Raw genomic sequence first — 15,097 nt, forward strand, 5'->3', positions numbered from 1 at the left:
CTTATGAACTGACTTAGTCCTTTGTAGGAACAGCAATAAGTTTAGGCAGGGAACACCTTGGCTAATAGGTTTCAGACATTCACAGCTTTTAAACAGTCTCTCACAGTCCTTATTTATGGTGTCAATGACATTGTTTTTTAAGGTAAAATATTCTGGACATAGAAGCAAATCATTAGTTGTCTGTTCTTTTCCATTGCTTCACCATTTCCCCTATCAGGCCCCAAATGTTAACCAAAATGATGCTATACATCTCCCTTTCTCCCCTCCCCATCCCTCCCTCCCCCAAATAATACACCAGTAGTAGCCAAAGACTGCACACATGCTATGCTGTAAAAATGCAGAGTTAACACTATTGGGAAGAAGGCTGTGGGCTGTGAAGATGCTCAATGTAGATCTTCAATCTACAGTATTTTTTTTGCTCTCCCACACACCCAATTCTGCAAGTTTTGTCCTTCATAGAAGGCCCTTTGCTTTTCTCAGCAAAGTGCAGAAAAGGTTGCCTTGAAACCCTTATCCCCTTTCCCCTCCACTGGGATGGGTGTGCAAACTATACAGCTTGAAACGGCTTTAAAGCACTTGGGCTGCTGCAGGGCACAGAAACTATACTGGCTCTTCAAAGGACATCTTCTCAAGCCACCTGTATGGTGTCAAGACAAGTAGAACTCCTTCCCCTGGGATGGTGTATTCTAAATGTCGACCAGTTCTGTTTAGATCATTTATAGCCTTACAGATTTTCTGCTTGCTTCATCAATTAATTACTGATAGAGTGGTGTTGACATCTCCAACTATAAAAGTGAATTTTTCTATTTCTCCTTTAAGTTTGATCAGTTTTTGCCACATGTATTTTGGCATATTTAGTTCTTTTAAAGATATATATATATATATATATATATATATATATATATATATATATTTTTTTTTTTAGACCAAGTCTCACTCTGTCACCCAGGCTGGAGGTCAGTGGCTCAATCTTGGCTCACTGCAACCTTCACCTCCCGGGTTCAAGCGATTCTCGCGCCTTAGCCTCTTCAGTAGCTGGGACTACAGGTGTCAGCCACCACACCCAGCTAATTTTTGTTTTTGTATTTGTTTTGTTTTTGTTTTTGCTTTTGAGATGGAGTTTCAGTTTTGTTGCCCAGGCTGGAGTTTAATAATAATATAAAATAAAAATATTTTTATATACATAAATGTATATATTTATATATATATATTTATATTACTCTCTGTGGTTTCTGGTTTCCTGTCAAAAATTATAGTTTGGTCTTCATGTGTTTGAATATAGCGAGCACAGATGTTTTATGCTGGAACCAATGTTTTTCATTGAAATCACTGTGAGTCTGTTTTTGTTATCTATTGTGCAGAGCGTAGTATTTGGAAAATTATTTGTAGAAATAATTTAAGGTTTTGATGGATTTTCATTTATGTCTGCAGGTGCCTGAAAGCACTAGCAATCTAATATAACCTTACTCCAATTTCAGAGCCATACTGCAGACTAAGCAAGGGTTACTACTTTTGTATCTTTTTTTCTTTTTTTTGGAGACGGAGTCTTGGCTCACTGCAACCTCCGCCTCCTGGGTTCAAGTGATTCTTCTGCCTCAGCCTCCCAGAGTAGCTGGGATTACAGGCATGCACCACCATGCCCAGCTAATTTTACTTTTTTATCTTTATGCTTGGAGTTTGTTTCTTGTTCCCAGGCCAAAACAGGGAGAAGTTTACCAGAATTCTTCCTTTCACAAGCCCTGGATTCTGACATCTACTCCTCTAGCTCCACAGGCTGTCTAAATCAGTGTTTTCTCTACTTCTTCTTTTTTTTTTTTTTTCCGAGAGAGAGGGTCTCTCTCTGTCACCCAGGCTGAAGTGCAGCGGTGCAACCTTGGCTTACTGCAGACTCGACCTCCCAGGCTCAATCAATGCTCCTGCCTCAGCCTCCCAAGTAGCTAAGACTACCAGTGCGTGCCGCCCAGCCCCAATAATTTTATTTTTTGTAAAGATGAGGTCACACTGCATTGCCCAGGCTGGTCATCTACTTCCTTTTTTTCTTTTAAGACGGAGTCTTGCTCTGTCGCCCAGACTGGAGTGCAGTGGCCGGATCTCAGCTCACTGCAAGCTCCGCCTCCCGGGTTCATGCCATTCTCCTGCCTCAGCCTCCCAAGTAGCTGGGACTACAGGTGCCCGCCAAAACGCCCGGTTAATTTTTTTTGCATTTTTAATAGAGACGGGGTTTCACCATGTTAGTCAGGATGGTCTCGATCTCCTGACCTCGTGATCCACCCGCCTCAGCCTCCCAAAGTGCTGGGATTACAGGCGTGAGCCACCGTGCCCGGCCAATCTACTTCTTAAGAATGGAAAATTTCTCCAGCAATTTCTGCAATTCTCCATTGCAGAAAAAGCCTGTAATTTCTCCATTGCAACATTGGGTCTACTATCTCTGGATTCTGTTCCTTTCTTGGATCTTGGTCTGTGTCAGTTTCTCCTCACTCTCTTGCTTGCTCCTTGATGGTTTAAAAAAGATTTTGGTAATTTTTCACCCACTTTTTTTTTTTTTTTTTTTTTAAGGCAGAATTTCACCCTGTTGCCCAGGCTGGAGTGCAGTGCTGTGATTTCAGCTCACTGCAGCCTTGGACTCCCAGGCTCAGGTAATTCTTACTTCAACCTCCCAAGTAGCTAGGACTCCAGGCATGCACCACCATGCCCAGCTAATTTTTATATATTTTTTTGAAATGTAATTTTGCTATGTTTCCCAGGCTGGTCTCAAACTCCTGAGCTCAAGCGATCCACCTGCCTCAGTCTCCCAAATTGCTGGGATTACAGGTGTAAGTCACCTTTCCTGGCCTGAGTTATCTTTTAACTCCAGCCATTGCCGCAGCCAGCAGCAGCATGCAGGCATCATCTGACACCACTTGCCTCACCTGCACTAAATATCTCTTGTTTTTGGTTTGAGTATGCTCTGCTACGACAGTATTAGGCACTCCTGGGAATCTGTTCAGTCATTCTCATCCATGAAAAACCTGGAAGTATGAGGCGATTAACGTCCCATAGGCCAACTCTTGATCCAGTGGCAGATGGAAACTAGAAGATAAATAGTTTTCTTTCTGAAGGACAGTTGTAGGGTATATCTTGTACATGATGCTTAAAGAGTCCCCAGAAGAACTGATTCCCAGTGGCTTACAACTCATTCTGTTTCACTGCTTTCATTCTCCCACTCTTTTTTTATTTTCTTTTTTTATTGTTATACTTTATGTTGATCTTGTGATATCTTCCCAAACTAAACAACCCCTATACAAGACCTTATTTCACAGTTTGACTTTGGGAGGAATCAGTCTAAGACAAGTTGTCTTCAGCGGAGGCCTGAGGAGTATGAGCTTGAGGTAATGACCTAGTGCATTATTACCAGAAGCAGAAATTGAGGAAAAAATAAATATAGGAGATATTACAACATGTGTTGACGAAAATTATCAGACATCCAAAGGGCCTGAGGTAATGACCTGGTGCATCATTACCAGAAGCAGAAATTCAGGAAAAAATAAATATAGAAGATACTACAGCATGTGTTGACAAAAATGATCAGACATCCAAAGAAAAGGTAATGAAGTAGGAAAGAGACAGGAGGACACAGCTGTGATGATGTCCTTAAATGAGCTCCCAGCTTTAACTCTTCAGAGTAAATCCATTTTCCTTCTCCAACCAATTCTCCAGATATTCCTATTCTGTGAATGGCACTTTTATTCCCTCAGTCACAACATCTCTAAATTCAGGTAAGGCTCCTCTCTCAACAAAGCCCTGTCATCTGCACTAGTTTGCTAAGGCTGCTGTAACAAAGTACCATAGACTGGGTGGCTTTAACAACAGACATTTATGGTCTTACAGCTCTGGAAGCTAGAAATCTGAAACCAAGCTGTTGGCAGTGTTGATTCTCTCTGAGAGCTGTGAGGGAAAATCTGTTCCAGACCTCTCTCCTTGCCTTGTGGATGGTTTCCATTCTCTTTAACTTTTCACATCGTCTTTGCTGTAGCTATGGCTGTCTTCAAATCCTGCCCCTGCCTTTTTTGAGATTGGGTCTCCCTATATTGCCTAGGATGGTCTCCAACTCCTGTGCTTAAGCGATTATCTTGACTCAGCCTTCTGAGTAGCTGGGACTATGAGCACTGGCCACTGTGTATTTCCCCTTTTTATAAGGACACTCATCACATTGAATTAGAGTCTGTCCTAATGACCTGATCTTAACTAACTACATCTGCAACAACCCTATTTCCAAATAATGTCACATTTGGAGGTGCTGGGATTTAGGACTTCAACATATGATTGTTTTTTGGGGGTGGACAGAATTCAACCCATAACAGTTACCAAGGCTTATTAACTCATCCTTCAAAATATCTCTCATACATGTCCTCTTTCACTCCCATTCAGGTCCTGTGTGGCACACCCCCACCATTGCAACAGTCTTTCTAAAATGTTTCCACTTTCTCCTGTTCTCTAATCCATCCTTAAACAGAAATGTGACGCTATGCTTAAGCACAACTTTCATCGTGTTCTCTTGCTCAAAGACATTTAGTGTCTCCTCATTACCTATCAGATACTACCCAAATTAGATAACCTAGTCCTCTGCAATAGGAACTGAACCTGCTTTCCTTTCTAAAAACTCCCATCTTTCCTACCCATTCGCCATGTCCCAGAATTATCAGATTATTTAATGTCCCCTATAGGTTTTTCCTTTCCAACCTCTGCAACTTTGCTCTGGGCATGGGGGTGATGTTAGGAGGGTCAGAGAATGGACCACAGAGGATAATTTAGATTTTTCAGATAAGATTGACAATGTGTGCTGGGGATGGAGTACTTATATGCAGAGGGAACTGCTGATACAAGGGCCCAGAAGCATAAACCAGCTGGGCATGTTTGGGGAAATGCAAATAGGGCTGAATTGCTGGCGCCCATAGGATGGCAGAATGGGGGAAACACCGCAGCGTTGAAGAGGTTGGTGAGACAAGAACTTGAATGCTCTGTGGGCCAGATAAATTGCTTAGATTCTTCCCTATACCCAGGCAGTTAGTCAATGATTTATAACCAAAATCCATGGCAGTGGATACTCTGACTTTTTCACAACTGTATCCCCAGGGCCTAGAAGAGTGTCTGGCACATAGTAGGCTTGGTCTGTGTGGACCTAAGAGCAGAGTGAGACAAGAACTTGGGCTGGGCATGTTGACTCACGCTGGTAATCCCAGCACTTTGGGAGGCCAAGGCAGGAGGATTGCTTGAGCTCAGGAGTTTGATAGTGAGACCTTGTCTCTACTAAAAACCAAAAAAATTAGCCAGGCGTGGTGGTGAGCATCTGTAGTACCAGCTAGTCAGGCTCAAGTGAGGTGGAAGAATTGGATTCTTCCAATTTTTCATAGCAGCCTCAGTCTCTCGGGCTCAAGTGAGGTGGAAGAATCCTGAGAGACAGGCTGCTGTGAGGTATGATTGCACTACTGTACTCCAGCCTGGGTGACAGAGTGAGATCTGGGCCTCAAAAATAAATGAATGAATGAATGAATGAATAAATAAATAAATAAATAAATAAGAATTTGGGTGCAGGTAGTTCGTGTGGGAGATGATTCCAGAAATCACAGATGAGGGACAGGGAAAGTAGGCCATGGAAGGAAGAAAAGCCAACAATATTAAGTGCATTGCTGAACAGGTTACCACTGTGGGCAGCTAGGCTGAATCTCACTAGGGACCCTCTGAAGAATCATATTGAACATTCCTCAGAATAGTCCACTAAGGGCTGGTGGAATCTGGGATATTTTTGCACTAAATTTGGTCCTTAACTGTTTGAGAGTTGCCTCTAGGGGCATTACATCCCAGGTGCTTCAGGGCTGCCTGGGGCACAGGTGGGCAGTCCCTTGGCATTCCAGAAAGCCTACAGGATGAGAAGTAGAATCCTACAACGTGAAGTGGGAAGGTTGACAGGTTCAAGAACTGTTCCCCTGCAGCTGCAGGCAAATGGAGATGCAGGCCAGGAGATATGGGGTGGGGTGTCCACTGCATTCACTCCCTGTAGATACCTGAATGATGCTATGTTATATGTGGCTTACTTTCTTGACTATTTCTTGACAGAGCCTCTTGACAGAGCCTCTTAATTTCTTGATTATTTCTTGACTCTTTCTTGACAGAGCCTCACTCTGTCACCCAGACTGGAGTGCAGTAGCACAATGATGGCTCACTGCAGCCTCGACCTCCTGGGCTCAAGTGATCCTCCCACCTTAGCCTCCCAGGTAGCTGGAACTATAGCTGCACACCACCATGCCCAGCTAATTTTTGAATTTTTGTGAAGATGGAGTTTTGCCATGTTGCCCAGGCTGGTCTCAAACTATTGGGCTCAAGTGATCTGCCTGCCTCAGTCTCCCAAAGTGCTGGGACTACAGGAATGAGCCACCACACCCCGCCCTGACTACTCTTAAAGGTCTTTGAGGGCAGGAACCAAATATGTGACTCAGCATAAAGGCCAGGCACAGTGAAGCACATGATTACATACATGTTTGAAAATGAATGAGAAAGAAAGGTATAAGAAGGAAAGATGGATGAGTGGCAGGGGTTAACTGATTTGATGAGAACTAGGTACGAATGAGTATGACTGGTCTAACGTTGGCTTTAGCTACGTCCTTGAACACAACAAGAAGGGAAAGGGCAACCACAGCAGCATGACTGAGAATCTGGATCATTAAGAACTAGTCATGTAGTTTCTCTGGGTTGTTTAAATGGGGAAGATGTGGTGTGGCCAAGTTCCAATTCGTTAGAGAAACCCAGTGTTTTCTTTTTGTTGTTGTTGTTGTTTGTTTGTTTGAGATGGAGTCTCACCCTGTTGCCCAGGCTGGAGTGCAGTAGTGCGATCTTGGCTCACTGCAACTCTGCTTCCCAGGTTCAAGCAATTCTCCTACCTCAGCCTCCTGAGTAGTGTGCCACCATGCCTGGCTAATTTTTGTTTGTTTGTTTGTTTATTTATTTATGATGGAATCTTGCTCTGTTGCCCAGGCTGGAGTGCAGGGGCATGATCTCAGCTCACTGCAACCTCCACCTCCTGGGTTCAAGTGATTCTCCTGCCTCAGCCTCCCAAGTAGTTGGGATAACAGGTGTGCACCACTATGCCCAGCTCATTTTTATATTTTTAGTAGAGATGATATTTCACTATGTTGGCCAGACTGGTCTCAAACTCCTGAACTCAGGTGATCCCCGTCTCACCTCCCAAAGTGTGGGATTACAGGCGTGAGCCACCGTGCCCAGCCTAATTTTTGTATTTTTAGTAGAGATGGGGGGTCTCACTATGTTGGCCAGGCTGGTCTCGAACTCCTGACCTCAAATGATCCACCTGCCTTGGCCTCCCAAAGTGCTGGGATGGATTACAGGTGTAAGCCACTGTGCCTGGCCAAGAAACCCAGCCTTGATACCTGCCCATTTGGTTACACCTGTGAGCCTCCAACGTGTGTGGAAGTGCTTCAAGATGTATAAAGCTCTGCAAATAGGACATTCTAGTGTTTGGTTGTTGGCTGAGCATGGGTGGTGAGATTACCAACTGCCTTTTAAGATTTTAAGCTACCAGGAGCAAACTGGCAAGAACGATCAGAATATCCAATGTGTGTACACTCTGACCTCAGCACTGATCTGTTGGTCCTTGTAGACAGGATGGGTGGGAAAGCCTGGCAGGGGCTATAATGCTGGAGGTGGGGACCCTCAAAAAACAGCAGGGGCCAGGCCTGCCTGGCATGAGGGGTAAAATAAATGAATATGGAGTCCACCTCCCCATAATGTGAAAGGATGGGCAACTAGACCACACAGTGTGGCTGGGATGTGGCTGGGGGTGGGGGGGCTGCCATTCCAGCTGTGGTCTCACTCACACTTTCCCCACTCCAGGAATTATCAGTGGAAGGAAAACAAGACAGAAGTCAGCCTTCTATCAGTCAAGAGTTGTGCTCCCCTCATCCCCACCCCATGTTTTCATCCCACCTCCCTCCCTTTGGAGGCTCTGGCCAAGTTCAACCCCCACCCATCTTGCCTCAAGACACGCCCACAGACAGTGTTTGCTTGAGAGTCTACTTTAATGATTCAGATCTGGGTCATCCAAAAACTGCCCCTCTGAAGGTCAATGGGAAGGGTGCTGGGGCAGGGAGGCTCCACATGAGGTCTCAATCAGCCACAAGGTTGCGGCCCACAGTAGGAAATGGTCCAGAGAAGTCCTAAAATGAGAAGAAACAAGGGATCTAGAGTCAGGATGTGAGATGATAGCTCCTCCCTCATCTGCCCTCCTTCCACAAATACTGTAGTAACAGCCTGATTTGAGTAACCCTTCGGCATGGTGACAGCTCACTGACTGAGAGCCTGTACCCTTGGATCTCACATGTAGCCCCATCTCTCCATGGTTTGCCCTTGAGCTCAGGTCTGGAGAAGAATGGCAGCTCCTTGTTTGCGTTATTCCTGGGAGCACCAGGGCAACCAGTCCCCCACAGGTAGGTCTCTGTCATTTCTGTCACTGAGCTCTGATTATGTTGCCCTAGCAACCAATCCAGGCTTAGGAAGCCCAGCTGCCACATATGGAAGTAGGAATCCGTTTCCTTGGAGAGTATGAGGAGCTGGAACCCCCTGTGGTGCAGGTTGCCTTTAGATGGAGGGTGCAACCAGCCGGGGGTGCCCTGCTTCACTGCCACCACCCAAATCCAAGCCACCTCGGTCTCCCTGGACCAGGATGAGCCTCTCCTTACAGATCTCTCAGTTTTCACTCTTGCTCTCCTTACAGTTCATTCCTCATCACCAGGGAGGCCTTTTAAAATCATATCACATTGTGACATTCCTTTCCTTAAAATTTCCCAGTTAAATTACCACTGCACTTAGAATAAAATCCAAACCTTTTGCTATGATCTGTGAGCCCCTGTGTGGTCAGTCCTGGGTCTAATTCTCCACCCTCATCTTCTGCCACTGACTTTTCTGTCCATTCTTTAACATGCCATGGTATGGGTATCTCAGGACATTTGTAGTGGCAATGCTCTCTGCCTATCTGCCTAAGATGCCCTTCCTTTACATCTTCCTCTGGTTGCCACCTTCTTATAATTTAGGTCTTAGTCCAAAAAAACAAAACAAAACAAAACAAAAACAAAAACAAACAAACAAAAAAAAACCCTCTTTTTTCAATGTGGAGGAGTCTGATGTTTGGAATGACCCAATCCCACTGCAGTTCTTGAGAGGAAGGGCAGGGACTGTGCAGGGGAAAGAGCTGGAAATCAGGAGACCTGGGTCCAGTCTTAGCTCTGCCACAAACCCATGGTGTGGCCTTGAGTACATCCCATGGACTGGGCCTCAATTTCTCATCTATAAAGATGGATGGTAGTACTAGATGGGCGGTTTCCATTCTGGATTCTGAAGAGTTCAAAGATCCCAAGGAGATGTCTCAGAGCCTTGCCTGGGTGACTTGCCCAGGCCATAGAGTAGAGCAATGGGGAGGCTGAATGTGAGGGTCTCTGAGCTGCACCTCCCATTCATCGAGGGAGTGTTGCTATCACTTGCTGTATACAAAGGCGTATATGGCAAAAAGGAAGACCTTTAATTTTGAAAACTCTGCAGTTTCAATGCCTATTTTAAACTCAATGCCTATGCATGATCTTATAGATAATTTCTTCCTTAGAGGCTCCCAGCGCCTGCATCATGTCCAGCCCCCCATATGAACGCCTATAGGAAGTCTGAGAGATACAGGAAATTAGGGGTACCTTTGATTAGGAATGGAAAAATCTTTCCTTCAGCTGTCTGCCCTCATCCCAATGCCCATTCTCTTCTTCCTATCTGCCTCCCTCATTTAAACAGGTCCAACCTCCCAAGAAAAAGTGAGCCCCTTACCTTGACAGGGTTGGCCACCTCTTGTTTCAGGACCTTAGAAACCACTTTGGAGGTAAAGCACTGATCCCTGTTCACCTTGGCCAGGGGGCTCTGTGAGGAGGGAAACCAGGAGTTGAGAAGGAGGCAGAAAAGGGTGAGAGGGCCCCACAGGAAAAGCAATTGGATACAAAGTCAGGGATTCACAATTCTTGAGAAGATACATGAGACTCACTGTGGGGAATAGGAGTCAAAGTTTCTCCTCTTGCTTGCTTCTAGAAGAGACAGGGAATGACACACTGGACCTAGGCTTGCCACACCTACCTCCCCTCCCTTTGCAGATATCACTAATGGATCATGAAATTGTTCTCTGCTGATTCCAAACAGGACCTCTGAATTATTCTCCTCACAGTGCTCCTGGAAACTTCTACCCGCAGCTTTAGCACACATTCCTTCCCTGTTCCGTCTGTCTACCAGAATGGTTGGAATGACCACAGGTCTCACGCACCTCACCCCAGCGGTTTTAGTGGGGAAAACTGCCTTGCCATCCTTCAGGCATGGATCTTGGGGATGCAGTCTGCTGGTGTGCTCCATCTTTTGGATCATGGCATCCTGGGTGATATCATCCTTCCAGAACAGACCTGCAGGATGAAAAGATGGGGTGAGTTGACACCTGGGACACTCAGATCCACTCCAGGGATCAGATCAACCTTTCCCTCAAGTACACATTAGATTACATTTTACAGAAAGAATTAAACAAGATGATGTATTAAAGTTGCTTAGCATAGTGCCTAGCATATAATATTCAAATTAGGATTATGATGACAGTCTCTTTGCTGGTTGATTTGATGCTATTGTGAGGATTAAATGAGGTTAGGAATGTAAAGAGTGCTTAGAAAATGCCAAGGCAGTGATTATCAAACTTTAGCGTGTGCATCAGACTCTCCTGCAAGGTCTGTTAAAATACGGACTGCTGTTTCCCATCCCTAGGGCTTCTGATGCAGTAGGTCTGTGCTGAAGTTCAAAAATTCACATTTCTAACAAGTTTCCTGGTGAGGTTGATGCTGCCAGTCCAGGGGTGCACTTTGAGAACTACTGCTCTAAGGCACTATGCACATATTAGGCATTAGCAGTGGTAATATGAACTCAAGGAAGATTTCCTATCTGACTCTCTCCTCCCCAACATTCATGAAACTCTGCTCTAAAACAGGGTCAGCCACATGTTGCCAATGGACTCTCCACTCCCTTTCATTCCTTCCATCTGTTGGTCATACAATTTCCTACTCAGAGGCTGAAGTGGGTGAGTGTTTTCCTGGCTGAGAACTTGAGGAGTCCTGGCTTTGGGAAAGCTCATATAGTACCGGGGTTGAGGGGAGACTAGTCTCAAGGAGTTGGATGCTGGCCTTTTTCAGGTGTTTTTTTCCCTAGAAGCCTCTACTGGGCTCTTCCAGGGTGTTCTAGTGCAAATAGTCCACCCATCCAGATCCCACCCCTACTCCTGTCTCATCCCCATGGGGGTAAATGTGACAAGAAAGTTTTAAGTAGAGATATTTGGGGAACAGAAAGCCTGTCCTCAGGTCAGATAGCCCCTCTTCCCCCTCCCCATATCTAACCAGGTCCCAACCTCTGTTCTCCAGCTTTTACTTACCTTGGGGCAAAATCTGCTGGAACACAACCTGTAAATGCTGGAAGACTGGGGTGGCAAATCCTTGGAGGGGCCAAAGCTGCCCTACTCCTACTTGGTCCTGACCATCTAAGGGCAAAATAGTGGTGTCAGCAAGGAATCTGGCCAGAAGCCTTCCACATTTCAGTTGAAGAGAAGCAGGTTCCTTGTACTGTTGCTCCTGGACCCCTGACCTCTGTTCCCCCTACCAGCACCTTTGCCTGCTTCAAGTCTTCCTTCTTTAATTTTTCCCTTCCTCCATCACCACTTGCCATATTCTTCAGCCCCTGGGCCTTGTTCACTCTTGGTACCAACTTACAGATTAGAACCAAACTTACAGGCAAAGGTAGAAGTTCAGGTGAGCAGAGGCTCAGAAAGCTAAGCACACGGGAAAGGTAATCAGGTGGGTAGGTGGGGTTTGGGGAAACAGGTGAGCTTCATCTTAGGGAAGTCATTGAAGCCTGGAAGTGTTAGGGAGAAGGCCTGGAATCATTAGAAAGAAAAAGTATTGATTTGTTTAGGGTTTGAGGGTCTGCATCCTTTTCCTGAAACCCACAGTTTGCCCAGTTGTGCATGAGGGAAGGACAGGGGTTGGGGAAGAGAACCCCTAATGCTATGCACACCTTCCTTCTTCCAGATAAGTGAGATGGGGCTGGAGGACAGTCTATTTTTTGCTATAGTGTAGTTACCATGAGTCATTCTGGACAGGTCTTTAAAAAAGGGAATTTTCCTACCCAATCAAGTGGATGTCTAATAATTTCCTGGGGGGTGAGCGTGACAAGAAAGTTTTAAGTAGAGACATTTGGGGATGAGAAAGCCTCCTTAAGGAAGGAGTGGAACCCCCAACACCCTGAGGAGAAGGAAAAGAGTTTCGGGAAGGGGAGCTGGTTCTCTGAGGCAGCGTTACCAGACTGGTGGGACGGAGTGGTGACCCGCACGGGCTCGGCCTGGGCCCCGAGCGCGCCTGGCGCTGTCCGTGGGGCTGAAAGGTGGGGAAGTCGGCGTGGCGGCGGCGCTGGGCAGAATGTGGGTGAGGCATCTCCGCAAGGCTTGGCGGTCCTTCCCCACGGCCCTCATCCTCTCATTGCCACCAGGCCTCCCCTCACAGTTGTTCCTGAATCCGCTGCATTGGCCTCTAAGCCCAAAAAATCAGGCAGTGAGAAGGGGCGACAGACTAGGAGTTTGCGCTCTCTTCCCCATGCACTCTGCGCAGGAATTCTCGAGTTTGCGCAGTCGGGCGCGTGAGTCAGCGCGGTGTCTACCCGGGTTAGTGCAGGGGACGGGGAGAAGGACGGTCCCATTCCCCCTCCATCCTGCTTTCCCTCAGCCTAGCGGTCCCCTTATTGGAAATCGGATCACAGCACGAGGAAGCCCTAGCTCGTCTCCCCGCCCAGCCTTCTCCCTGGAGCCAAGACCCCGATACCCGCAGCCCTGGTCATCTCTTTTCTGGCCTTTCTTGCTTCTCCTGTGGCCACATAGGCCAGTTTTACCTCTCTCTGTCCATTTGTCTTTCCGACCTCTTTTCCAAATCCCCAATTTTCCCCTGAACGCCCTTCTCGTGGGTCCAGACCCCATACGCCCAGCCTATCCCACGCCTACGCCTCTTTCCGCGAGATGCTCTCTACCTTTTTCTCTTCTCACGTCCTTAAGCACATTCTTTTACTTCCAAATTTCCTAGCCTGGAGGTCCCGTTCAGACCCCCACTTCTCAGGATCGCTTTCCGGGCCCTGCCCGCACCCCCCAGGATTCCTCCTGACCGTGGGCACTAATGTCGCTGCAGCCCCCTGGGCAGCTGTTCAACAGCAGGAAGCAGACAAGCAGCCGGAGCCCCTCGGAGCCCCCAGGCCACAGTGGGTGCTGCATCCTCCCAGGCTCGGCGTGCTCACTCCCCGGCCGAGTCTCAGTGAAGGTAACGGCCGTGGCCCAGGGGCTGAGCGGGGCTGAAGCTTCCCACCAGTCCGCGACGCGGAATCTGTTTAACCCTCCTCGGCAGTTCAGCCAATAGCGAGCAGGCCCTGCCCCTGCGGTCGCCTCCCTAGCTCCTTCCCCTACCGCCTCCCCACCCTCACCTCTTGGAATTCCTGACCCGGCTCCTTTTGGACATTAGCTGGGTCCCAAGAACCACCGCCTGTACTCCCAGTCCTAAGGTTGGAGAAACGGATGGCGTGTAAGATACGGGTGCTAATTGTACCTACTCAGGTTTGTTGTGAGAATTAAATATGAACAGCGATGAAACAGTAGGCACTCAAGGAATTTAGTTTATTTTATTATCTTTGATACTGTCTTTACTCTGACCCATTTAAAAACCTTTAGAAATCATATAGGTTCGACCTGCAATATATATATATATATATGGCATATCCATTCGCTTTACTCCACATCCACTGCCATCGCCCTGGTCCAAACCACTGTACACTATATGTTTTGTTTTTTTTTGAGACAGTCTTGCAATTTCAGATCACCACAACCTCCTCTCGACCTCTGCTCAACCTCAGGCTCAAACGATCCTCTCACCTCAACCTCCAGAGTAGCTGGGACTATAAGTGTGCACTACCATGCCCAGCCAATTAATTAATTAATTAATTTATTTATTTATAGAGACAGAGTTTTTCCATGTTTCCCAGGCTGGTCTCAAACTCCTAGGCTCAAGCAATCCTCCCACCGTGGCCTCCCACAGTGTTGGCATTACTGGCATGAGCCACCATGCAAGGCCTTGGACACTGCACTCTTTTAAATTGAGCTGTTGTAATAACTAACTAGCTAACTGACCTCTTGCTTTCATTCTTGTGTACTTATAAGCTAATTTTTGAGCTTTCTAACTCCTAGACTGGCATTAAAAAAATTTTTTTTTCATTAAGCTTAAAACATTTGTTAAACTGGGCTTGGTGGCTCATGCTTGCAATCCCAGCACTTTGGGAGGTCAAGATAGTGGATTATTTAAACCTAAGAGTTTGTATACTGAACATTTGGGATTGATACATTACAAAGGATTTTACAATACAATACACAGAACTATATTATTATCTTTAAAAGGTAATAGTTTGAGTTTGTTCTGGCAGGCAATTAAATTTTTGGCAAAAAGTCTTGATCCTGTGACAGTCTGGTTAGGGAAGGATTACTTCATCCTGTTCTCAATTCTAGGCCGTATCTCTTAGTCCTGGGATATGGTGCTTATGGCTAAGGTGTGGTCCTTTTGGATTTCAACGAAACCCAAAGTCATTTACCAAAACTCTCTATTTTGTGGGTCCTGAACTCCAAACTCGGTCACCCTAACACTGTGACAGCTGCCAAAATCTCTGTCCAGATATTTGACTTTCTCAGTAGGTTCCTTGAAGTCTCACCCTGCACAAGTGCCATTTAGAAGATAGCTAAGGATTTGAAGGGAGTTGGTATGCAGATTTTGAGTTCCTCTCTCTGTAATTTACTCATTTTCTAAATTTCTTCCTCAATTTCAGCTGCTCTGGCATCTCCATACTCCAAAAGCTGCTTCCTCAGTTAGTAAGACTGCCACTTGCTGACAGAGCTGTTTCCCTGTGTACTGCAGTGAACTCTGAAGTATCTTCAGAGAAAAAGCCTATACATGTAGAAGCCACTTGGTGGACT

The 15,097-nt window shown here is 46.2% G+C and overlaps 1 protein-coding gene across 2 annotated transcripts; it reads right to left on the reverse strand.

Moving 5' to 3' along the window:
* Positions 1-8,056: 8,056 nt before the first annotated feature.
* On the reverse strand, positions 8,057-13,478 carry LOC105481263 (regulated endocrine specific protein 18). 2 transcript variants are annotated; one of them, XR_986855.3, is made up of 5 exons: positions 13,252-13,475; positions 11,480-11,584; positions 10,067-10,472; positions 9,856-9,945; positions 8,057-8,207 (listed from the first exon to the last, which is right to left on the reverse strand). XR_986855.3 is itself a non-coding variant. In XM_011740750.3 (5 exons), the coding sequence occupies exons 1-5, from the start codon at positions 13,355-13,357 to the stop codon at positions 9,606-9,608; spliced, it is 525 nt and encodes a 174-aa protein (XP_011739052.1). In that variant the 5' UTR covers positions 13,358-13,478; the 3' UTR covers positions 9,594-9,605. The 2 variants fall into 2 exon arrangements, 1 of the variants encoding a protein (XP_011739052.1); XM_011740750.3 differs by lacking the exon at positions 8,057-8,207 and adding an exon at positions 9,594-9,701 and having other exon boundaries at positions 10,345-10,472; positions 13,252-13,478.
* Positions 13,479-15,097: the final 1,619 nt, after the last annotated feature.

The sequence above is a fragment of the Macaca nemestrina genome, chromosome 11 (genome assembly GCF_043159975.1).
Source record: "Macaca nemestrina isolate mMacNem1 chromosome 11, mMacNem.hap1, whole genome shotgun sequence".
Classification (NCBI taxonomy): Eukaryota; Metazoa; Chordata; class Mammalia; order Primates; family Cercopithecidae; genus Macaca; species Macaca nemestrina.

Bases quoted from the DNA above. Each gene is read 5' to 3' on its own strand.
- LOC105481263 (XM_011740750.3), bottom strand. From the start codon at position 13,357: ATGCAGCACCCACTGTGGCCTGGGGGCTCCGAGGGGCTCCGGCTGCTT. The intron at 11,585-13,251 runs GTCAGGAGGAAT...TTTTGCCCTTAG, and splicing joins CAGCGACATTAGTGCCCACG to ATGGTCAGGACCAAGTAGGA. The intron at 9,946-10,344 runs GTGAGGTGCGTG...CCCTCCTCACAG, and splicing joins TCCCCACTAAAACCGCTGGG to AGCCCCCTGGCCAAGGTGAA.